General features: G+C 42.1%; 2 protein-coding genes across 7 annotated transcripts; one reads left to right on the top strand and one right to left on the bottom strand.

Moving 5' to 3' along the window:
* Positions 1 to 507: 507 nt before the first annotated feature.
* LOC109901843 (CD276 antigen) lies at positions 508 to 6253 on the bottom strand. Of its 3 annotated transcripts, none has more exons than XM_020497831.2 (5): positions 6158 to 6253; positions 5932 to 5963; positions 1782 to 2135; positions 1410 to 1694; positions 508 to 1111 (listed from the first exon to the last, which is right to left on the bottom strand). In XM_020497831.2, the coding sequence occupies exons 1-5, from the start codon at positions 6160 to 6162 to the stop codon at positions 972 to 974; spliced, it is 816 nt and encodes a 271-aa protein (XP_020353420.1). In that variant the 5' UTR covers positions 6163 to 6253; the 3' UTR covers positions 508 to 971. The 3 variants fall into 3 exon arrangements, with proteins under 3 accessions (XP_020353420.1, XP_031642933.1, XP_020353421.1); XM_031787073.1 differs by having other exon boundaries at positions 1419 to 1484; XM_020497832.2 differs by having other exon boundaries at positions 1419 to 1694; positions 6158 to 6252.
* Positions 6254 to 15573: 9320 nt separating this feature from the next.
* Positions 15574 to 25265, top strand: LOC109901845 (RNA-binding protein 42-like). Of its 4 annotated transcripts, none has more exons than XM_031787070.1 (11): positions 15574 to 15626; positions 15978 to 16038; positions 16218 to 16353; positions 16506 to 16575; positions 20664 to 20735; positions 20874 to 21040; positions 22468 to 22644; positions 22825 to 22971; positions 23157 to 23274; positions 23958 to 24152; positions 24562 to 25265. In XM_031787070.1, the coding sequence occupies exons 1-11, from the start codon at positions 15593 to 15595 to the stop codon at positions 24672 to 24674; spliced, it is 1290 nt and encodes a 429-aa protein (XP_031642930.1). In that variant the 5' UTR covers positions 15574 to 15592; the 3' UTR covers positions 24675 to 25265. The 4 variants fall into 4 exon arrangements, with proteins under 4 accessions (XP_031642930.1, XP_031642931.1, XP_020353422.1 ...); XM_031787071.1 differs by having other exon boundaries at positions 15576 to 15626; positions 20877 to 21040; XM_020497833.2 differs by having other exon boundaries at positions 15581 to 15713; positions 20877 to 21040.
* The last annotated feature ends 303 nt before the right edge of the window (positions 25266 to 25568 follow it).

The following is a 25568-nucleotide window of genomic DNA, read 5'->3' as shown; positions in this document are numbered from 1 at the left end:
AACGTGTGCGCTGGGATGTCGGGAAGCAAGTTCAGGAAGTGAATCATTTAATAAATGAACAAAACATAATACATGCTAGTGTAGCCTAACTTCTTCCAGTGAGAAGTAATTGGTAGCTTGGTCAACTATAGAGTAGCTGTTGGAGGCTATGTTGGACTATCTTTCTGCTTTTTAGATTATGGGTAGTGTAGATCATGCTGCTACAGTGGAAAACAAATCCAGGCTACTCACAGTGCATCTACATGAATTGAAATTCTCCCCTGTGCAGTCTAAGCACATGAGAATGAGATATCCCCTGGCTTTGATCAATGTCGCCCTCTGCATCCCACTGGAACACCAAAACAAAATGATTTGCTCTGGGTGTAATGAAATAAAACTATACAGTTTCATGTCACTACTAAATAAAGAAATGTTACAGGAGAAAATTACACTCTCCCTGTACTCCTGTTATACTGCCAACATACCAGTTCTTTCCTGTAAAAGAGATTTAGCAAAAAGACATCACAATTGGGGGTTCATCTCCTTTTATTAAAAAAAAATATATATCTGGAAAGTACATTGCCTGGAACACACGTAACAACTTTAATTAGACGCTATAGCTGCCATCTTTCAATCAATAAATACATGTAATTTATAAAGCCCAGTAAGACAACTGCGGATATAAAATATGATTTACCTGGGCCTGGGCTAAATCCCTAAGCAAGTAGCAGTAAGTCAAAACTCCCTACAAGGAAAAAACCTTAAAAGGAACCAGATTTGGAGCAGAGGTACATATGACCATCTAGTGTTGTGGTGTGCATCTCCCATTGTATTGTGTTGAACTTTGTGTATAATGTATTGTAGTTCCGATTTTACAAAATGACTTTCTATTAAAATGTATATTAGTATAAAAGTCTGTCCCCCCTTTATGTTTTCTCTGTAAACAAACTCTGGCTTAAAGCCTGTTGAGTGACCATGGACCGAAGGCCATTCTATTCTTCTGTTTTCTTATCCTTTTTGGTCTCCTGCTCAGACCTCTTCCAGGATAACAGGAGCACCAATCCCAGCAGCATTAGAAGCAGGGGATATATCAACAATCTGCTCCTCTGCTCAGCAGGCATCACATAGCACACTGTGGAAGGGGGGAGAGAAGAAAGGAGCACTCAACCTCAGTAACTGAAATAGACAACATTTCCCTCTATATCTGACTGGTGTTTTATGAACTGTAGTAGAGTATTGTGAACAACACAAACATTGGCACAAACACACACGCACGCATACACACGATAGCATACGCACTATACATACAGATGGAGTTAGTACACATTAATGATGTTAAAACACATGAATGATCAATAATCCAAAATATCCAATAGTAAAAAGAACTCCAAATAAAGTATCTGATAACAACATCGAGTCAAAGAACAAACCTTTTTTACCTGGTGGTGGGTGGAGTGTGAGAAACTTGGTGAAACTCTGGTCCAGCACCCTCAGTCTCAGCTCGGCTGTAACAGTCAGAGTGCTGTTCAGCCTCAGGGTCACCTCACTCTCCAGCTCATAGAGCCCCTTGCTGTCTAACTCCATAGTGGTGTTGGTACTGCCCATCACACCTTTCCACACTACCTCTGGCTGGGGAAACCCCTGAGAGGCACTGAGGGTCACAACAAAGCCGTCACAAGTGGCTTGGATGGATATCCTGGGCTCATCATAAGGGGCTGGTTTGAAATATTAGAAATACTTTTGTAGGGGCAGTTATCATTATTTACACTATACAATATAGATGGAGCAACAATGGAACCTACCTGCCACTAGAAGTTGTAGCTTTTCCTGGGTGCTTCCCTGTTCATCTGTCACATCACAGGTGTATTGGCCCTGGTCACTCGGCTGCACACCACTCAGTCTAAGTGAGGCATTTCCCACAGTGAGCTGGTCTTCAAACAGATGAGTTCGTCCCTTGTAAACAACACTCTGTCTTTCCAGCTGATCTCTCCCATGGTAATAGCTGTGGACCACCTCTGACTCCCCACGCTGCCAGTTGACGACCAGGTTGTTGAGGTTCAGGTTTTTAGACAAAGAGCAGATAAGGGTGATGTCACTGCCCGGAGCTGCCACTTCTCTTGGTTGTAGAATGGTTGTAGTTACCACTGATGATATCACTGATAAATGGAATAGGTGGAATGAGAGAAGGATGATGTGGGAGAGAGAGTGGTGTTGGCAATAATTACAGCAAATCAAGCATTGTTCTAACATGTTATTGTACAGTTGAAGTCGGAAGTTTACATACACCTTAGCCAAATACATTTAAACTCCGTTTTTTCACAATTCCTGACATTTAATCAGAGTAAAAATTCCCTGTTTTAGGGCAGTTAGGATCACTACTTTATTTTAACAATGTGAAATGTCAGAATAATAGTAGAGAGAATGATTTATTTCAGCTTTTATTTCTTTCATCACATTCCCAGTGGGTCAGAAGTTTACATACAGTATATTAGTATTTGGCAGCATTGCCTTTACATTGTTTAACTTTGGCCCATTCCTCCTGACCAAGCTGGTGTAACTGAGTCAGGTTTGTATGCCTCCTTGCTCGCACACGCTTTTTCAGTTCTGCCCACAAATTTTCTATAGGATTGAGGTCAGAGCTTTGTAATGGCCACTCCAATACCCTGACATTGTTGTCCTTAAGCTATAACTTTGGAAGTATGCTTGGGGTCATTGTCCATTTGGAAGACCCATTTGCAACCAAGCTTTAACTTCCTGACTGATGTCTTGAGATGTTGCTTCAATATATCCACATAATTTTCCTTCCTTATGAAGCCATCTATTTTATGAAGTGCACCAGTCCCTCCTGCAGCAAAGCACCCCCACGACATGATGCTGCCACCCTTGTGTTTCACGGTTGGGATGGTGTTCTTCAGCTTGGAAGCCTCCCCCTTTTTCCTCCAAACATAATAATGGTCATTATGGCGAAACAGTTCTATTTTTGTTTCATCAGACCAGAGGACATTTCTCCAAAAAGTACGATCTTTGTCCCCATGTGCAGTTGCAAACCATAGTCTGGCTTTTTTTATGGCGGTTTTGGAGCAGTGGCTTCTTCCTTGCTGAGTGGCCTTTCAGGTTATGTCGATATAGGACTTGTTTTACTGTGGGTATAGATACTTTTGTACCTGTTTCCTCCAGCATCTTCACAAGGTACTTTGCTGTTGTTCTGGGATTGATTTTCACTTTTCGCACCAAATTACGTTCATCTCTAGGAGATAGAAAGAGTCACCTTCCTGAGTGGTATGACGGCTGCATGGTCCCATGGTGTTTATACTTGCGTACTATTGTTTGTACAGATGGACGTGGTACCTTCAGGCGTTTGGAAATTGCTCCCAAGGATGAACCAGACTTGTGGAGGTCTACAATTTGTTTTCTGAGGTCTTGGATGATATATTTTGATTTTCCCATGATGTCAAGCAAGGAGGCACTGAGTTTGAAGGTAGGCCTTGAAATACATCTACAGGTACACCTCCAATTGACTCAAATTATGTCAATTAGCCTATCAGAAGCTTCTAAAGCCATGACATAATTTTCTGGAATTTTCCAAGCTGTTTAAAGGCACAGTCAACTTTGTTTATGTAAACTGCTGACCCACTGGAATTGTGATACAGTGAATTATAAGTGAAATAACCTGTTTGTAAACAATTGTTGGAAAAATGACTTGCGTAATGCACAAAGTAGATGCCCTAACCAACTTGCCAAAATTATAATTTGTTAACAAGAAATTTGTGGAGTGGTTGAAAAACAAGTTTTAATGACTCCAACCTAAGTGTATGTAAACTTTAGACTTCAACTATATCTCTACTTCTTTGCTGTCTAACCATGAAAGGGCGGAATGGATGAAATTACATAATCCATACAGTTCCTATAGAAAGTCTACACCCGCTTGAACTTGTAGTAGAATATTCTAATCAAGTGAGAGAGACCTTGTAATTTCTTCAAACAATCATCTTTATTCAATATCGATTAATTATTGCAATAATGAGGCTGGTTCGACCCAACACCCTTGAGTGTTGGACCGAGTTAACTAACCTTTACAGAATGCAGAGTTCTATATATAGCTGACACTAAGAATGCTTAGTCATGGCTGGTTCCACCCCAATGGGCATCATAAGCCACTCTGGGTTCATCCGGTCATTATCTGTACAGTGTTGTTGTCTTAATCTCACCTTGGCTTAGTTTCCCAGATACCATGATGATTATGAGACAATGAGGGATTGTTCTAAACTCTTCCAGGCTACCGCTATCTCGGTTACACCCACCACATCTCGTCTATGTAATGCAGTTTTTAACTAATTTGTCAGCTCAAGCCATCTCTACTGACCATACACCCAGATTGGCTGCAGGGAACTAGAGTGGAGATCATAAAGACAAAGCAATAGTAGGACAGAAATGTCTTGCTATTAGTTCAATCTTAATCGTTAACCATTAATATCAAATAAAATCAGGTAAATAAGCAATTTTCAAACTTTTTTCACATTGTTGCATTACAAATTGAAATATATTTATATTAATTTGTCATTGATTTACACAAAATATCCCATAATGTCCAAGTATAAAGAAAATTCTACACATTTTTACAAATGAATAAAACTAATAACTTGAATAGTCATTGCATATGAATTCACCCCTTTGTTTAGGCTAGCCTAAATTAGTTCAGAAGTCAAATTTGGCATAACAAATCACATAAGTTATATGGACTCACTGTATGAAATAATAGAGGTTGACATGATTTTTTAATGACTACCCCTTCCTCTGTCCCACATACAGTACATAGAAAATCTGTATGGTCCCTCAGTCAAGTATTACATTTCAAGCACAAATTCAACTACAAAGACCAGGGAGCTTTTTGTAAGCCTCATAAAGAAGGGCAGTGATTGGTAGATGGGTAACAGTAACAAATCAGACATTGAATATATATTTAATATATTATGGTCAAGTTAATAATTATGCTGTGGATGATGCATTAAATCACCCATACACATCAAAGATACTGTCATCCTTCTGAACTGAGCTGCAGGACAGGAAGGAAACTGCTGAAGAATACAAATATACAGAATACAGAATACAAGTATTCCAAAACATGCATCCAGTATGCAACAAGGCACTAAAAATAATACTGAAGAAAAACTGCAAAGGAATACAATTTTTGGCCTAAATGCAGTAGCCTTATGTTTGGGGTAAATCCAACAACACATCACTGAGTAACTGCCTCCTTTTTTCAGGCATGGTGGTGGCTGCATCATCAATCAATCAAATGTATTTATGAAGACCTTTTTACGTCAGCAGATGTCACAGGGTGCTATACAGAAACCCAGCCTAAAACTCCAAACTGCAAGCAATGTAGATATGTAGAAGAATGGTACTGGTATGCTTGACATCAGCAAAGGCTGGGGAGTTTTTCAGGATAAAAATAAACGTTATGGAGCTAAGCACAGGCAAAATCCTAGAGGAAAACCTGCTTAAGTCCGCTTCACAGCAGACACTGGGAGAGGAATTCACCTTTCAGCAGGACTATAACCCACAACACAAAGCCAAATCTAAACTGGAGTTGCTTACCAAGAAGACAGTGAATGTTCCTGAGTGGCTAAAATTACAGCTTTGACTTAAATGTACTCTTAGGAGACCTACCCGAGAAGAATCACAGCTGCCAAAGGTGTACCTATTTTTTACTTAAAAATTGCACTGTTGGTTAGGGCCTGTAAGTAAGCATTTCACTGTTGTATTCGACGCACAAGACAAATAAACTTTGATTTGAGTGCTGCACAAATATGCACTAATCAATGTTCACGTGATCATTGATGAGGGATCCCATTTATTTATGAATTACTAAAAAAGGTATTTGTAAAGGTTTGATATTTGCCCTACTACTCGTCCATACACACCATATGAAAATACTCAATTTTTACTTACTGATAACAAACAGCACAGAGACCACACACAACCTGAAAGACAAAGAGAGACATACACTTTGAATTCTGCTTCTAATAATCCATGGACTAACTTTATCCTGCATTTTCTGTATCCTATATAATGCATTATAGAGCCTATTAAGCATGGGGATCCAATTATACATATACCCCTTAGTTTCTAAACTTTGTTAAACATTTGAGTGAATGAATGAAATGTTAGCACTTACCCCATGTGCAGAGGGAACAAAGAAAGTGCAGCACAGGGTGTAGATGGCCAACTTTAAATGTGCATTACCGCCACCAACTGGACTGGAGTGTGGACCAGAGACAGAAAAGGTATAAATCCAATCCATTAATCTTGTCTCCCTAAGGAAACTAAATATGCAAAGAAATACATCACGTGAAGTTTGCCTGAACAGTACAATTAAACTTGTCTCTTCAACACCATTATTCCTTGAATCTAATAATAATCTCTCCCTTTCCCTCTCATAGTGCTGGCACTGAAATAAAACATGTTCCACTGTCTCCATCTCCTCCCGAAAGTGATCACACTTCCCAGTTGGATGTTTTCCTACCAATTTCAAATGTGTGTTTCAGCCTTGTATGTCCCAGTCCCAGCCTTATTACACTTTCCACCCTTCTCTCTCAACCTGAGGACCTCCGTGCCCCTACCTTTTCCTGGATCTTCCCTTTCCCTCCCTGTTCCACATTTGCTGCCATTTGTAATTAACTACTGTTATTACTAGTCCATTGGCTTCTGCTTTTCCTATTGTCATTTCCCTGTTGTGGCAGACCAGGGGGTTTGGTCAAGACGTTTACACAGATCAGACACGGACAGAGTATGATTAGCTCGGTTTCAAGGGTGTTTATTTAAATAATAAATAAATAATAAAATTATAGGTCTCCCCCATGAGACCCTCTCTGGGGGTCTTCTGGTCTCGCTGTCGGGATCAAAACTGCACTCACTCCTGTTACCGCTGTAACCGTCCCCAACTATACGGGATTCCTTTATTTACCCCACTCTCCCTGTGTGCTGCCCTTCTGGCAGCTTTATGGGCAGCTTTATGGGAAGCTTTTTGGGCAGCTTTATGGGTCTTGATTACTCACCAACTCCCAATCAGCCACAATTAGTCCTGGCCGGAGAACCCGTCAAGACCTGGCATGTCCAGCAGATGGAGCCATCGCCTCGTTGATTTATACACCGTCTGTCACCAGGCCTCGACGAGTCTCCCCCTAGTGGCTGACTTGCTGTACGCCACAATGTTAACATTAGGATATTTAAGAGCCTGCTTGGCAAGAACATCCGACTCCTCATTCCCCTCTACTCCCACATGAGCTGGCACCCAGAGGAACCTCACAAAAGCCCCATATGTCACAATCTAAACAGGCAATGCAAAATCTCATACAAGACATCTTGTCTGCTCTGTGACACAAATTAATTTTAAGCTCATCAGTGCAGCACAGAAGTCAAAACATATGACTACCCAGTCTGTCTTCACATCCTCCATCCCCTCTGCAGCCAAGAGTATGGCCAGCAACTCCATTGTGTAAACAGATAAATGATCCATTGCTCTTTTTGTCACTGCAACCTTAAACCCAGGAACACTAAAAGCTGCACCTATCCACCCTGTTTTAGGGTCCTTAGATCCATCAGCGAATACAGTATATTCAAGAAAGTATAGCACTGTGTTCTAAAGTGTTCACTTACAATATTTACTGGATCTACTCCTTCCTCACCAACCTTTACCCTCTCAAGCAGAACTCCTTCTCAAACAGTCCCATCTCTCTCGCCATAATAACTACCTATCCAACAAAAATTGTATTCAGCGCTATATATAGCATTTTCAACACCATTCTATGCAGCCCCCACTCCATTCCTGACAGGCAATACATCACATTCAATATTTTATTTCCTTTGACAACTACTCTGTTAATATGCTCCACCCACGTCATTCAAGAGTCAAACCAGACCCCCAGGAACCAAAACGCCCGTACACCTTCAGGCATATTTCCTCCCCAAACTTCCTTCTAGTAAAAAACTGTCTGTATTTTATCAATGGAGAACTTGAAGACCCACCTGAGTGACCACTGAGCAACTTGTCTCCTTGAACTCTCCTGGATGTATCGGGAATATTTCTCCCTCTCTTTCACAGTGCCCCGTCATCGGCAAACAATGACCTCCCAATATTTGGTCTCACCTTGAAGAATACATTATCTATCATAATGGAGAACAACAAAGGGCTAATGACACTTCCCTGGGGGATACCATTATCCCCCTCATACCTTTCTGACATAGAGCTCCCTACCCTCACTTGTGTTGATTGTCCAAAAAGAAATACCTTTATCCAGTTAAAACACTTCCTCCAACCCTCATGATTTCCAGTTTGATAAGCAGACCTTCCTTCCACATCATATCACAGTCCTTCCATATGTCTGACTCTAGGCACAGTACAGGATCCATCGTTCCCCTGCCTTTTCTAAACCCACTTTGGTCTGGTGACAATAGTCCTCTGCTCTCCAGGAAGTAAGTGAGCCCTTCTGTTATCATCCTTTCCATACATTTACACCAATGGCGATTTTAGCATGTAAATCTTGGTGTGGCAAAAAAATATATGCATGCCAGAAAAGCCACTACACAACACTACACAATACATTAATTGCATTCTAACGGTGACAAACGGTGCCCACAAAGTGTTAGGGCGTACATAAAGCTATCCCAACAGCAGTCCCAACACCTTACCACTGCCATACATTGCTATCAGCAGAGCCTTGTCTTGCAGCGAAACAGTTCATTTAGCCTCATTTACTACCTTCTAAAAAAACATTGCTGATATGGCTGACTTGCTTTAACAAATGTGGTTTCTACTGACAATTGAGATGTACAAACTATGGCATAAGGGGACGACAGGCGGATAAGAGGCAATCAGTAATTTCAATTAAGACATTAATGAGCGAGCTAGGACATAGTCAAAATAACTATTTGTTCAGCACTTTTGGAATGTACAGTGACAGAATTCAGAACATGGGCAGTCCTTACAGTATTCTCCCTGTAGACCAAGCATAGGATAAATAACAGGGGCATATAAGCAGACAATGAAAGCTCTTACAATCATTTATTCAGCAGCATACAATACATTTTTGGACTAACATTGTTGTGGTGTGCTCACTGCTCACTTCCTTCCAAACCACTCATTGTTGAATTTGCGATTTCCAACTTGTTGTGTAATGTTTATGTCCAATGGCCGATGAGCACTGATACGTTTTATCTCTAATTTATCTTCATATGACAAGGATTGAAAAGGATTGTCGACTTGATTCATGATGATGACTGCTAGCTAAGATTTTGAAAGCTACTGTACATTTAACGTGATTAGACATCATTTTATCTGTAGCCAATGACCTTGAGCCTTCTTGGATGTGCACTTCTAATGTAACTATATCAGAAGCAAAAGGGCTAGAATTTTCAAGGTCTCCCCTTACACTTAGCGGTGACATAGTGTCCCCATGCTCTGCAGATTTTTCTGCGAGCAGGCAGAGTCATTAGATCGTTTATTTTGGTACTGTCCATATGCTGAAGGGTGGAATTAATAACAGCAAGATAGCAAATGTAAAACATATGGGGTCTGTAAAATGTATATACGGTCAGAACTTTTGTGAAAGAGCACAGTTATAAATATATGGTGGGACTAATAATGTAGATATTCTATGTAGATATTCCATAAAAAATCCAGCTTCCAGTTACAATAGTCATTTACAACATTAGCAATGTCTACACTGTATTTCTGATCAATTTGATGTTAATTTAATGGACAAATGCTTTTCTTTCAAAACAAGGACATTTCTAAGTGACTCCAAACTTTTGAACGGTAGTGTATATATTTACCCCAAAAATATATGGGGGTGTCACGTCCTGACCTTAGTTTCTTGTTTGTGTTTCTATTTTAGGTTGGTCGGGGTGTGAGTTGGGGTGGGCATTCTGTGTTGTTCTAGTTTTGGTTTTCTATGTGTTTGGCCTGGTATGGTTCTCAATCAGAGGCAGCTGTCAATCGTTGTCTCTGATTGAGAACCATACTTAGGCAGCCTGTTTTTCCCACATGAGTTGTGGGTGATTGTTTTCTGTCTTTGTGTGTCTGCACCAGACAGAACTGTCTTTGTGTGTCTGCACCAGACAGAACTGTCTTTGTGTGTCTGCACCAGACAGAACTGTCTTTGTGTGTCTGCACCAGACAGAACTGTCTTTGTGTGTCTGCACCAGGCAGAACTGTTTTGTTTGTGTGTCTGCACCAGACAGAACTGTCTTTGTGTGTCTGCACCAGACAGAACTGTCTTTGTGTGTCTGCACCAGACAGAACTGTCTTTGTGTGTCTGCACCAGACAGAACTGTCTTTGTGTGTCTGCACCAGACAGAACTGTCTTTGTGTGTCTGCACCAGACAGAACTGTCTTTGTGTGTCTGCACCAGACAGAACTGTCTTTGTGTGTCTGCACCAGACAGAACTGTTTCGTTTGTGTCGCTTTGTTTTTTTCATTTTTTTCTTCCCTTGTGTTCAGTTTCTTTATTAAATCCACCATGAACACGTACCACGCTGCACCGTGGTCCTCTTCACCTTCTTCCACCGAGGATAACCGTTACAGGGGGATTGGAAATTATGCAGACAATTACATTGATGGAAGCAACAATCTATCCGCAATATTAAAACAAACATTTATACATAGACTAAAATAAAAATAAAATAAAAACAACTGTGTGCCCCTGGCTATCTGTAAATCAAAGATATATATATATATAATATTGTACCAAGTAATGCAGTAACTGATGCTCCTCCCTCGATAGATGCTTTTAGTAACAGGGGTATATTTACATACACAAAAATTGTTCCCTATTGGGTTGCACTAAAAAACAGTTAGCAGGAAGTTAAAAAAAAATCCATTTCAACACACTGTGCTGGTTGGCAGGACAGTTCATCATTAAGATGGGGGCGAATTAGACAAAATATCTAAAGGAACTTATTATTAAACAGACTTTGCAAATGTGGGTCTGTTGTAGACCCACTTCTTCTCTGCTTACCTTATGTCAATATAAAAGTCCCCCACAAGTGATTACTTTTTTGTCCACACATGGCACACATGCAGGACCTTTATTTTGACATGAGGAAGTGGGTCTACAACAACAATAATAATAATAATACCTTTTACAGTGCCTTGCGAAAGTATTCGGCCCCCTTGAACTTTGCGACCTTTTGCCACATTTCAGGCTTCAAACATAAAGATATAAAACTGTATTTTTTTGTGAAGAATCAACAACAAGTGGGACACAATCATGAAGTGGAACGACATTTATTGGATATTTCAAACTTTTTTAACAAATCAAAACTGAAAAATTGGGCGTGCAAAATTATTCAGCCCCCTTAAGTTAATACTTTGTAGCGCCACCTTTTGCTACGATTACAGCTGTAAGTCGCTTGGGGTATGTCTCTATCAGTTTTGCACATCGAGAGACTGACATTTTTTCCCGTTCCTCCTTGCAAAACAGCTCGAGCTCAGTGAGGTTGGATGGAGAGCATTTGTGAACAGCAGTTTTCAGTTCTTTCCACAGATTCTCGATTGGATTCAGGTCTGGACTTTGACTTGGCCATTCTAACACCTGGATATGTTTATTTTTGAACCATTCCATTGTAGATTTTGCTTTATGTTTTGGATCATTGTCTTGTTGGAAGACAAATCTCCATCCCAGTCTCAGGTCTTTTGCAGACTCCATCAGGTTTTCTTCCAGAAGGGTCCTGTATTTGGCTCCATCCATCTTCCCATCAATTTGAACCATCTTCCCTGTCCCTGCTGAAGAAAAGCAGGCCCAAACCATGATGCTGCCACCACCATGTTTGACAGTGGGGATGGTGTGTTCAGGGTGATGAGCTGTGTTGCTTTTACGCCAAACATAACGTTTTGCATTGTTGCCAAAAAGTTCAATTTTGGTTTCATCTGACCAGAGCACCTTCTTCCACATGTTTGGTGTGTCTCCCAGGTGGCTTGTGGCAAACTTTAAATGACACTTTTTATGGATATCTTTAAGAAATGGCTTTCTTCTTGCCACTCTTCCATAAAGGCCAGATGTGTGCAATATACGACTGATTGTTGTCCTATGGACAGAGTCTCCCACCTCAGCTGTAGATCTCTGCAGTTCATCCAGAGTGATCATGGGCCTCTTGGCTGCATCTCTGATCAGTCTTCTCCTTGTATGAGCTGAAAGGTTAGAGGGACGGCCAGGTCTTGGTAGATTTGCAGTGGTCTGATACTCCTTCCATTTCAATATTATCGCTTGCACAGTGCTCCTTGGGATGTTTAAAGCTTGGGAAATCTTTTTGTATCCAAATCCAGCTTTAAACTTCTTCACAACAGTATCTCGGACCTGCCTGGTGTGTTCCTTGTTCTTCATGATGCTCTCTGCGCTTTTAACGGACCTCTGAGACTATCACAGTGCAGGTGCATTTATACGGAGACTTGATTACACACAGGTGGATTGTATTTATCACCATTAGTCATTTAGGTCAACATTGGATCATTCAGAGATCCTCACTGAACTTCTGGAGAGAGTTTGCTGCACTGAAAGTAAAAGGGCTGAATAATTTTGCATGCCCAATTTTTCAGTTTTTGATTTGTTAAAAAAGTTTGAAATATCCAATAAATGTCGTTCCACTTCATGATTGTGTCCCACTTGTTGTTGATTCTTCACAAAAAAATACAGTTTTATATCTTTATGTTTGAAGCCTGAAATGTGGCAAACGGTCGCAAAGTTCAATGGGGCCGAATACTTTCGCAAGGCACTGTATATATTTTGTCTCAGTTCCACTCGGCTCTTTGAAGGGGGGGAAAGATGGCGAAAGTGGATGTTCTGTTTGAATCAGATGGTGTGTCGACTGGAGATGAGAAGGAGAACAATTGGGTTACAGTGTGAAATACAAAAGGAAATAAGATAAGTGGTTGTGGAATCTAGTAAATCCAAGCCTAGTTCTGGGGGAAAAAAGAGTAAGGGTTTTGGGTAGATATTAACTGGGAGACCTGTCCACCAATTGTGGATGTGTTGGATAAGGTGGTGTCGGTGAGAGTAATGAGAAGTGGGCTTATTTTGGTTTTCGGTGTATCTATGTAACAGAAGTAGCGTGCTTTGCACCTCAAGAAGATATCGGATTGGAGTGTGTCGTTTTTATTTTCGAAGCAGAGCGCCTATCAATGGTGTTATCTCTGGGGTGACGCTAGAAGTGAATGCAAAGGATATATGTGAAAAATTTGATCAAGTGGTTGGTGCACACCGACTGACCCGCATGGTGGAAGGAGAGAGGTAGCCCACTCCATCCATTCTCTCCCTTATCACATGTATTTGGGTTTTGTGAGATACCCTGTGAGAGTGTTTGTACCCAAACCCATACAGTGTGATGAATGCAAAATATTTGCCCATGTGTCAAGTGTATGTAGACAGGAGGACTATCGTATGCCAGCTGAGCCTAAATGCTGCAATTGTGGTGATGATCATGCGGTGATGATCAAGTTCCCTGTTAGTGTGAAGGCAATGGAGGTGGCAAGAATAAGGGCTGTCCAGCATGTCTCTTATCCGGAGGTGGTTAGAAAAGTAGAAGAAAGGAGTGATGTTGAAGATATAATGGTAGTAGGAGCAGAGACACCAGAGAATATTTATTGTCAACAGAGGGATCCTGACATGTTGCATGTTAAGAAGATGGACTTAGTAACGTTGATTGCATTGGTTATCATCAAACTCACAGCGCAAACAGAGAGGAAATCTGAGGAAATAGGCATTGTTGTGAGTGCGGCTGAACGTTTTGTGGGACTCAGGGACTCAAGGGTTTTACAGAAGGAATTGTGGCAATGAATGCTCTGTCCTCACAGGCCCCGGAGTCTGTGTAGGAATGTATTTAACTTCTGGCTTCCCATGGACTGTTTTTTGTGCAACCCAATAAGATAGGGAGCAACGTTAGTGTATGTAAACACCGGCAACATGTATTTGAGTTTTATGTTGCATTGATTGCCATGTGGATATCAATCAATCTTGAACTTGACCGCTTTCTGTGTGATTATCAGACCCCCTGGAAAAAGTTTTGCCTAGATGTGGACAGCTTGAGGTGGAGTTGGAGCAAGCTAGCTAGTGGACTTGCAGCAAGATGGAGGATGGCGAGATGACACAAGGCAGAAAAAAGAGCGTAATGACGTGAAGGGGGCGAGGTTCAAACCCAAGACGACATTTGCTAAATACAAGTCGAGTACTTTCTCCTTTGACTCAAGTACAGGAGAGATAATTACGTTACACTCTTGAAACCCTGAGCAGTCGACAGATAGTGAACTTGAAATTGGACCTGACAGAAGTGAAGAGGAAGAACCTGAACACTTAGGTGAAGGCTTTTGAGCCTCACCCCAATGATCAGGAAAATGCCTAAGATTACTCTGGTCCAGTGGGAGTATGATTCATTTAGAAAGTGGATCTATGCCTTTTGACTGATTAGTTTGCTGGGTGAAGAAGTGAAAATATTCAGAAGTTGACTTATGTAGATTTTTATGTGTGTCTGCTGCCCAGGGGGAGAGGGCGCTGCGCGTTTTGCAACTCTGAATGAGAGCTGTGTCCTGCTTTGCTCTCAGGAACAAAATGCTGCTGAAAGGCGTGATAACTGGGTTAGTGTTGAGGTGGATCGAATTATGTTGAGGATCCCCGATGTCTGTGATGCATGCCCCTAGACTGAGGACACCCTCTCTGTCCTTCTGAGTTTAGATGCAGTGTTTGTTGGATAAAGTCATGCAAGGGTATATAAGTTATCCCATGAGAGCTTTTATTCAGAACCCACTACAGTGTTTCAGGTACCAAGTTTATGGTCATGTTGCAGGAGTATGTAGGAGGGAGATTCTGAGGTGTGAGAAGTGTGCAAGAGGACATGGTACAAAGGAGTGTGTTCTTTCAGTGGGAAAAGTGGAGTGTTTCAATTGTGGGGGTGGCCATGTTGCTGGGAATCAGAAATGTTCTGTGCGAGTGAGACAGCTTGAAGTTTCCAGGATGAGAGCAGTGCAGAAAGCGTCATATGCTGAGGCAGTGAAAAGTAGAGGATGGTGGACAAAGTGTGAGGGAAAGGATCCCTGTGAGTAGTAGGCCAGTACAGAGTGACTTGAACAGTTCTCTACACCAGCAGAGAAGATTTTGGGTGTCAGATATTTTACTGCAGAAGAACTATAGTGGGTTTTGAGAGAAGGGGACACAGGCTCCCTGGCCAACGGCCTGGTGTAGGATCTGTGAGAGCCAAAGTAGTGGGAAGGGGTAGTGGGGTGTGTTGAGGATATTGCTGTTATAAACTGTTTAGTAACGTTCCTGGAGCAGTGAAAATAAATGTTTTGTCATACCTGTGGAATATGGTCTGATATACCACGGCTGTCAGCCAATCAGCATTCAGGGCTTGAACCGCACAGTTTATAAATAGGGTTAGTTGGTGGTGCAATTTCCCTTTTTTTGTGAACAAATGTGCATTGCACTTTCTGAACTGTGAAATCAACAATATTCAACAAAGTGTATTGTCTGTCGGAAAACTACGCGAAGAAGAAGAACAGATCCCCTGGAACGGACCCAACCACACAGTCGTGATGGAACAAAACCACGACCCCTACGTCATAATAATGCGACTGGCCATTTTGGACAACGTTGGACTCGGTTTGTAGGGACTGATAAATACAAAAATTCATGCTTTATTTAAATAGCTAGTTACGATTAAAGAGTTTTGGAACGTCACGATTTAGGGTAATAACGTTTTTTACGTATACGTGCTGTACTAACTTGCCGTTTTTTTTTATTATGGCATCCTGGTTAACGTTGGCCAGACAACTAGCGATAACTGTTTGCAAACAGTTAAAGTTACTAGCCAATACAGTAGCTATAACGTAAACAAGCTAACTATCCTAGCCTTTGGTGTTAGCCAAACGTTAACTGTACACATTTTCAGTAGCTACCTAGATGTGTTTACCACCAAAGAATGGACTACCAACAAAACGTTTGTCTTTGCAGTAAGTATGGCGATGAAATCAGGAGAGGAGCGGTTGAAGGAGATGGAGGCTGAAATGGCTCTGTGAGTACAAGAGTTGAGGCATGACACTTCGGTTACCTTCCATAAGATTGCAATGCCGTGTGTGGTGACTATGCCAAAAGAACCCCTACTGAATGGTCTTACTTCTCTATCAGGACAGGCAAACAATATCTCACGACAATCGTCATCTGTTGGTAACTCTTGTGTTGGTTCTGAACCAGGTTTGAGCAGGAGGTCCTGGGGGGTCAAGTGGCAATGACTGCAGGAGACCCTGTAGTGATGGAGTTGCTCCCAATGGGTGTTCCTATGACTGTTCCTATGATCCGACCCATCATCGGCACCAACACCTACCGACAGGTACTGAGCTCTTGAAGGAAGATTGATTGAACATTATATAGGAAAGATCAATAGTAGAATGAACGAACTCAAACCTATCTTCTGCTAAAAGCAAACAGAATGTGGTGGTAGCCGGATGCATCCAACTCCTTCAAATCCCCTTTCTCTCTCAGGTCCAGCAAACTTTGGATGCAAGGGCTGCCACTTTCGTGGGACCTCCACCCCCTGCATTTGTAGGCCCAGGTGACATGGTTTGATTGTTTATTAACATAATACTTTGCATTTGGAATGTATTCAGACCCCTCCATTTTTCCACATTTTGTTACAGCCTTATTATTCTAAAATAGATGTAATACTTCCCCCCCTCATCAATATACATCATAATAACAAAATGAATATCAGGTTTTTGTACGTTTTGTAAGAGGAAAAAAACGGGTACCTTATATACATAAGAATTTAAACCCTTTGCTATGAGACTCAAAATTGAGCTCAGGTGCATTCTGTTTCCATTGATCGTCCTTGATGTTTCTACAACTTGATTGGAGTTCACCTGTGGTAAATTCAATTGATTGGACATGATTTGGAAAGGTACACACTTGTCTATATAAGGTCCCACAGTTGACAGTGCATGTCAGAGAAAAAAACAAGCCATGAGGTTGACGGAATTGTACGTAGAGCTCCGAGACTTGATTGTGTCGAGGCACAGATCTGGGGAGAGGTGCGAAAAAATCTCTGCAGCATTGAAGGGCCCCAAGAACACCATGGCCTCCATCATTCTTAAATCGGGGGAGAAGGGCCTTAGTCAGGAAGGTGACCAAGAACCCGATGGTCACTCTGACAGAGCTCCAGAGTTCCTCTGTGTAGATGGGAGGACCTTCCAGGATAACAACCACCTCTGCAACACTCCACAAATCAGGCCTTTGTAGTAGAGTGGCCAGACAGAAGCCAATCTTCCCCAGTCCGCCTGTTTGGAGTTTGCCAAAAGGCATTCTCGGATCTGACGAAAACAAGATTGAACTCTTTGGCCTGAATGCCAAGTGTCACGTCTGGAGGAAACCTGGCACCATCCCTACGGTGAAGCATAGTGGTGGCAGCATTTTACTGTGATGCTTTTCAGCAGCAGGGCCTGGAATATAGTCCGGATCGAGGAAAGATGAATGGAGCAAAGTAGAGATCCTTGATGAAAACCTGCTCCAGAGTGCTCAAGACCTCAGACTTGGGAGAAGGTTCACCTTCCAACAGGACAACGACCCTAAGCACACAGCCAAAACAATGCAGGAGTGGCTTCGGGACAAGTCTCAATGTCCTTGAGGGGCCCAGCCAGAGCCCGGACTTGAACCCGATCAAACATCTCTGGAGAGACCTGAAAATAGCTGTGCAGCGATGCTCCCCATCCAACCTGACAGAGCTTGAGAGGATCTGCAGATAAAAATGAGAGAAACTCCCCAAATACAGGTGTGCCAGGCTTATAGTGTCATACCCAAGAAGACTTGAGGCTATAATCGCTGCCAAAGGTACTACAACAAAGTACTGAGTAAATGGTCTGAATACTTGACTGCCCTTGACCAGCACAAAACCATCCTGTGGCAGACTGCAATAGCATTGAATAGTCCCCGCGATATGCAACTGTTCAGGGAAGTCAGGAACCAATACATGCAGTCAGTCAGGAAAGCAAAGGCTATCTTTATCAAGCACTCATTTGCATCCTGTAGCTTTAACACCAAAAGTTTTTGGGACACTGTAAAGTCCATGGAGAACAAGAGCACCTCCTCCCAGCTGCTCACTGCACTGAGGCTAGGTAATACAGTCACCACCGATAAATCCATGAAAATGGAAAATTTCAATAAGCATTTCTCAACGGCTGGCCATGCATTCCTCCTGGCAACTCCAACCCCGGCCAACAGCTCCCCCCCCCCCCCCCCCGCAGCTACTCGCCCAAGCCTCCCCCGCTTCTCCTTCACCCAAATCCAGATAGCAGATGTTCTGAAAGAGCTGCAAAACCTGGACCCGTACAAATCAGCTGGGCTAGACAATCTGGACCCTCTCTTTCTAAAACTATCCGCCACCATTGTTGCAACCCCCATTACCAGCCTGTTCAACCTCTTTAGTATCATCGGAGATCCCCAAAGATTGAAAAAGCTGCCGCGGTCATCCCCCTCTTCAAAGGGGGTGACACTCTAGGCCCAAACTGTTACAGACCTGTATCCATCCTGCCCTGCCTACATAAAATCTTTGAAAGCCAAGTTAATAAACAGATCCCTGACCATTTCGAATCCCACCGTACATTCTCCGCTGTGCAATCCGGTTTCCGAGCCGGTCACGGGTGCATCTCAGCCACGCTCAAGGTACTTGAGATATCATAACCGCCATCGATAAAAGACAGTACTGTGCAGCCGTCTTCATCGACCTGGCCAAGGCTTTCGACTCTTGTCAATCACCGTATTCTTATCGGCAGACTCAATAGCCTTGTTTTTTTCTAATGACTGCTTCGCCTGGTTCACCAACTACTTCTCAGATAGAGTTCAGTGTGTCAAATCGGAGGGCATGTTGTCCGGACCTCTGGCAGTCTCTATGGGGGTACCACAGGGTTCAATTCTCAGGCACACTCTTTTCTCTGTATATATCAACGATGTCGCTCTTGCTGCGGGCGATTCCCTGATCCACCTCTACGCAGACGACACCATTCTGTATACTTCTGGCCCTTCCTTGGACACTGTGCTAACTAACCTCCAAATGAGCTTCAATGCCATACAACACTCCTTCCGTGCCTCCAACTGCTCTTAAACGCTAGTAAAACCAAATGCATGCTTTTCGCTGTCCTCACCCGCTGCCAGACTAGCAATCACCACCCTGGACGTTTCCGACCTAGAATATGTGGACAACTAAAAATACCTAGGTGTCTGGTTAGACTGTAAACTCTCATTCCAGACTCATATTAAACATCTCCAATCCAAAATCAAATCTAGAATCGGCTATCTATTTCGCAACAAAGCCTCCTTCACTCACGCCGACAAACTTACCCAAGTAAAACTGACAATCCTACCGATCCTCGTCTTTGGCGACGTCATCTACAAAATAGCTTCCAATACTCTACTCAGCAAACTGATACAGTCTATCACAGTGCCATCCATTTTGTTACCAAATCACCTTATGCCACCCACCACTGCGACCTGTATGCTCTAGTCGGCTGGCCCTTGCTACATATTTATCGCCAGACCCACTGGCTCCAGGTCATCTATAAGTCTATGCTAGGTAAAGCTCCACCTTATGTCAGTTCACTGGTCACGATAACAACACCCACCCGTAACACACGTTCCAGCAGGTATGTCCCACTGATCATCCCCAAAACCAACACCTCATTTGGCCGCCTTTCCTTCCAGTTCTCTGCTGCCAGTGACTGTAACGAATTGCAAAAATCGCTGAAGTTGGACTTTTATTTCCTTCACCAACTTTAAACATCAGCTATCTGAGCAGCTAACCAACCGCTGCAGCTGTACATAGTCCATCTGTAAATAGCCCACCCAATCTACCTACCTTATCTCCATACTGTTTTTAATTAATTTTCTGCTCTTTTGCCCACCAGTATCTCTACTTGCACATCATCATCTGCTTATTTATCACTCCAGTGTTAATCTGCTAAATTGTAACTATTTGTTCCTATGGCCTATTTACTGCCTACCTCCTCATGCCTTTTGCACACACTGTATATAGACTTTCTTTTTTTTCTACTGTGTCATTGACTTGTTTATTGTGTTATTGGCTTGTTTGTTTATTCCATGTGTAACTCTGTTGTCTGTGTCACACTGCTTTGCTTTATCTTGGCCAGGTCGCAATTGTAAATGACAACTTGTTCTCAACTAGACTACCTGGTTAAATAAAGGTGAAATAAAAAAATATAAACATATGTAAATGTGATATTTCAGCAAAAAATATGTAACCTGTTTTACCTTTGTCATTATGGGGTATTATGTGTAGATTGAGGATTTCTTTTTAAATCTATTTTAGAATAAGACTAATGTAACAAAATGTGGAAAAGGTGAAGGGGTCTGAATACTTTCCGAATGTGCTGTATATGCCATTTAGCAGACGCGTTTATCCAAAGCGACTTAGTCATGCATGAATAAAAAAAATTTATGATGGGGGGTCCCAGGAATCAAACCCACTATCCTGGCATTGCAAGCACCATACTCTACCAACTGAGCTACAGAGGACTACTTATTATTACATGACATACTTAAAATGCATATTTTACTCAAAAAGTGTTCATCATTTACACCACCATGTCTACAGGTCTCTTCAGTTTATGCTGTTCTTTTTTTTCTGCTCTTCAGCTATAACCCCAGGTGTCAGACCACCGCCAATGATGAGACCAGCGTTTATGCCGCACATCCTGCAGAGACCAGGTCATTTATCTCTACTGTTGCTGACTTCACCTCAGTGCTAGCTAAATGAAATAAGAAGGAGCATCAAATCTCTACAGCGATTCAGTCTTCAAATGAAAAACAAGGTGTTGGGAGGCTAAGTTGAAGTTTCTCTGTCAGCAGGTCCGAGGATGCCTGTGATGAGTGGTCCCCCTCCACAGGGTATGATGGCTCCCCCACTGCCACGCCCCCCTCCTCCCCCACCCATGATGATGGCACCCCCCATGCAAGGACCCCCTCAGCATCCCATGGACCCAATGGGGCATATGAGCTCAGTAGGACCTCCGGTTAGTTGCTACAGTGCCTTTTTTCTACCCCGAGGCTCCTTGGACAACTGATATCAATGGCCTCTCTAAAGGCCCATGCAGACTCTACGATTTTAGCCATCTTATGCCACGATTTGGCCCTCCCAGACAGCATTTTTCTTTTGTTGGAAATTCTTAGGTCATAAACGATTTTCTTGGCTCGTTCAGTGTGACATGGTCTTGGTCTGCTGATTTTGAGTACCAGTACATGCAGTCGTAGGCTCAGACAAAGTTCTGGCGGTGTCAGAAATGTTGAGCCTTTATCGTGTAGTGTGGCTGGTGTCACGAGCCGATCCCGGTGACTTACCAATAGGAACACAGCCGGCACTGAGTATGCACACAACAGTAGGATTATTGTAAATAGTCAGATTAATATACAGTGAGTTTCCATGAATGTGAGGATTACAGATAATTGTGAATAATAATAAGTGAGAAATAAAATGCTAACCTTCCGTTATTGTAAAGATAAGAGGTTAGTCTTAGAGGTATGGTATTTGTGCGTCTAACTTTCTCACTCATTATTTACGATTCAGTCAGGATGATTCGTAATCATGGTAGCATCCACATTAATGTAGAAGTATTTAGAAACGTTCTATTCTTATTTTATAATAAACGTGACTCTAAAATCACACAATACATTATTTACCATTAATTTCTATTGGGCACAGCCTAATCTGAAACAACCAAAACAAAGAGCAAATGCATCCAACAAATTTTAGCCAGAAGCTTGATGTAGTCATTTTGTGCTATGAATATGGGAACAAATACTTATTTTTTTACTACTTTAATACACAATGAATGTCCCAATACTTTTGCTCCCCTAAAATGGGGGGGACTATGTACAAAAAGTGGTGTAATTTCTAAATGTTTCACCCAATACCCTCAAATTAAAGCTGCCAGTCTGCGCTTTAACCTCCAGTCATTGTTTAATTTCAAATCCAAACTTTTGGAGTATGGAACCAAAAGAAGAAAACATGCTTCACTGTCCCTGTAATAGTTTGATTTAAACATTTAAATGCTTTGCAAGAAGAACAATTTCCCTAATCTTGTTTAGGCTACATCTGACATTTTTGACATCTGAAATCAGATGCACCGCTGCAGTTGACGTAGCATACATCGGCTGACGTAGCATCGCAAGCCAATCACAGAATGTGTCGACCGTACTGAAGCAAATCGTACGATCTCGCCAGGTTGACAGATTTAAATTAGGTAAGATCGCACAGTGTGACATGTAATAATCGTAAAAGACTGATTCTGACGTACAGTGTTGGAAGGCCTTTTAAGGAAATTCGGCATTAACTGTGTCTTCAATTAGGAATGTGAACAGGATTGGTCAATCTTGCCCTATTCTTATTTGAGTCATTATCTCCATTTCTCTATATGCTCTTACCATATCTTACCATCTACAGGTGGGATCGACCCATGGTACACCCATGGGACACTCCATGGTGTCTGCACCCTCCAGGTCTGTGACCCAGGCCCCTCCCAAGCTCACCCCCTCGATCATCTCTGCAGCCCCCACTGTCTACACGGCTCCCTCCGGACCCAAGATACCAGACATCCATGCCCAGAGAAAGGCTCGCATGGTAAGTATACTCACTTCTACTCTTTAGTTTTCATTGCCTTTGCATAAAAATAAAAAAAATCTGCGACTACTTCAAATTTGCATTCTACATACTTGCCAAGTTTGCTGCTGTTTGTTGCAAATTCACACGGAATCTCATCTATCATCATATCTCTGATTTGTTTTTTTCTGACTTCATCAGGAGGAGCTGGCAGCGTCTGTAGCAGAGCAGCAGGCAGCGGTGATGGCCGCCGGACTGCTGGAGGCTAAGAAGGAGGCCAGCCTAGCCGCCTCAGATGACAACGTTATCGGACCCAGCATGCCAGAGCCCGAGCCCGTCCACACTGAGGTACAGAACACTCTGCCTTGTTTATCAGCCCTGGCCCTAATTAAAGGGTTTAAACTTTTCTGCATTCAAAATGCTTGTACAATTCAATTGGTGGATTGAAATAGACTTGACCCAAACCCTACAAAGGATCAGTATTGCAGCAATCTCGAAAACATGTCTGACTCGAGAATCTTGTTTCTCTGTAGCCAGCGGATAGCACAACAGAGGAGAAGAAGAAGGGTAAGCAAGAGAAGGCGAAGAAGTGTATCCGTACAGCCGCAGGCACCAGCTGGGAGGACCAGAGTCTACTGGAGTGGGACTCGGGTAAACTAGCTAATGACTTCAGATTACACTGACACGATTATATAGCCCGCCGGATGCCAGAAGTTCAATCAAATTACATTTCCACTTACTCTGCCAATTGTCCATAGGGTTGGTCCTTATGCAGGGGGGAAATTGAGAAAAAAGATCTAATAGAACATAAATTAGACTTTCCAAGAGTGGGTCTTTCCTCAGCTTATGTCTGAGTAAAAGTCCTGCATGTCAAAATAAAAGTCCTGCACGTGCGCTATACATGCAAAAAAGAAAAGCACAATATTGTGGGGGGACTTATTTTGATGAGGTTAGCAGAGGAACATCTAAAAGGAATGCATAGTTAAACAGAATTTCAGGTGGGTCTGTTGTAGACATGCAGTTCCTGAGAGAGATCAGTTCTTCTGCTTATCTCATGTCAAAAGCCCTGATTTTTCTTTTTGTTAGTTATGGCACACGTGCAGGACTTTAAAAAAATACTTTTTTATTCCCCCTGCATAAGGATAATTAACAGAGTAAGTAGATTCCCAGCAACAGTAGTGTGTAAATTCTAGCGTTGCTTAATAAAGCAGCTACCTACTTGCCTGTATTGAGAATAGTTTTCACTACAATAGGCCACTGTCCCATTCCCTTTTTGTCCCTCCCTCTTTGCTCAGCCTCACACCTCATCTTCTAACTTCCCCTCCTCCATCCAGATGATTTCAGAATCTTCTGTGGAGACCTTGGCAATGAGGTGAACGACGACATCCTGGCAAGGGCATTCAGCCGCTACCCCTCCTACCTGAAAGCCAAGGTGGTGCGGGACAAACGCACAGGCAAGACCAAGGGCTACGGCTTTGTCAGCTTCAAGGACCCAAATGACTACGTCCGAGCCATGAGGGAGATGAACGGTGAGCAATAGTGTGTGTAATATGGCCCAAAAAGTTTTGTATCCAACCCCAATATGTCATTTTAAAATGGGGAGTAACTCCTGATCTGGATATTTTCATTCTGAGGCTCTGTAGTAGTGAGTAATATCTCGCGGGAACATGGACTTTTCTTTTTTCATGCAATAACAGGATTTTCTGCATAATTAGCAAGAAAGCATAGTTAGAAAGCTAATGAAGGTGACAAATGCACGGCCAAGGGCTACAGCTTTGTCTGCTTCAAGGACCCTAACGATTATATCCGCACCATGAGAGAGATGAACGGTGAGCAATTGTTTGTGAGGGGAATGACTTATTCTTCTCCTCCTAACAGCTACCTGTGTGGTGGTGCCAGTCCAATTCTCAACTGATCGTAGACTTTTTTTGTCCACAGGGAAGTATGTCGGCAGCAGACCCATCAAACTGAGAAAGAGCATGTGGAAGGACAGGAACATGGAAGTTGTACGCAAGAAACAGAAGGAGAAAAAGAAACTGGGACTGAGATAGATGGTATTTCCCTTGTGTATGTATGTGCGAGTGTTGTTTTTTGACTGGGAGTGTGTGAAAATCACTCTGATGGCAGAACACTGTTGCCATTGCCCAGTTGGAAGGCCACTCATCAAGCTATCTGACATGTTTTCCATTACCACAGAGTAGGGATGTCATTTTACTCATGGAACATGGTTAAACTAGGCTACAAAACACTGTACATGGTCCTGGTTGTAATGGTTAGACATGAACCATGCCCTTCTGAAGTTTAGAATGTACTGATCTCCTGTTTTTGTTTTTTTACATTTTAGTTTGTAAAAAAATTCTCAACATCACTCAGAATTTCTTAGTTGGTATGGCTCCCATGCATCTCATGATTTTTGTCTGAAATGTGAGTTTGGTGATCTTGTTTATGTATATGCTATTGTGGAAACTACTTCCAATGGCAATTATGTATTTCCGGAGAGCCTCTGTTATTCACACAGGGATAAAAAAATAAAAAAAATCTAAATATTTGTACATTAAAGTGGATTATTTTGAAGAAGCAGTGAATTGAAAATAATGCAAAGTTTTTTTTAAATAAAACCAAATGTCTCAACCGGCTTGACATATTTGCCTGGCACTCACCTTTCCTGTCTCCTCCAGCCCAGGCAATGATAGCATTTTGTGAGGTGGGATAGTTTGGAAATTGGTCACAAGATGGGGCTCCAATATCATCTATTGATTATTTAATCAACCGACTATTGAAAAGTAACCTTAATATACATACCTTGCTTTAAATTGTAATGGTATACAAAATAGAAGATAATGTCAGCTTTGAAGATAACTCATGTTGAATATTATGGCCAACTACGATTTGGAGTATTCAATGTTACCATAGCCAGAGGGTAAGGCATTCTCAAGTGTGCTATA

The sequence above is a fragment of the Oncorhynchus kisutch genome, linkage group LG13 (assembly GCF_002021735.2).
Source record: "Oncorhynchus kisutch isolate 150728-3 linkage group LG13, Okis_V2, whole genome shotgun sequence".
NCBI lineage: Eukaryota > Metazoa > Chordata > Actinopteri > Salmoniformes > Salmonidae > Oncorhynchus > Oncorhynchus kisutch.
Note: the sequence above shows the minus strand (reverse complement) of the source record. Positions and strands in the feature narration are given on the sequence as shown.

Excerpts from the sequence above, each read along its gene's own strand:
- LOC109901843 (XM_020497831.2), bottom strand. Across the intron at positions 2,136-5,931 it reads CTCTGTGCTGTTTGTTATCA|TGATATCATCAGTGGTAACT; the intron begins GTAAGTAAAAAT and ends TCCATTTATCAG. Across the intron at positions 1,695-1,781 it reads GCTACAACTTCTAGTGGCAG|CCCCTTATGATGAGCCCAGG; the intron begins GTAGGTTCCATT and ends ATTTCAAACCAG.
- LOC109901845 (XM_031787070.1), top strand. The coding sequence starts at position 15,593 with ATGCGACTGGCCATTTTGGACAACGTTGGACTCG. Across the intron at positions 16,354-16,505 it reads GCACCAACACCTACCGACAG|GTCCAGCAAACTTTGGATGC; the intron begins GTACTGAGCTCT and ends TTTCTCTCTCAG. Across the intron at positions 20,736-20,873 it reads GCACATCCTGCAGAGACCAG|CAGGTCCGAGGATGCCTGTG; the intron begins GTCATTTATCTC and ends TTTCTCTGTCAG.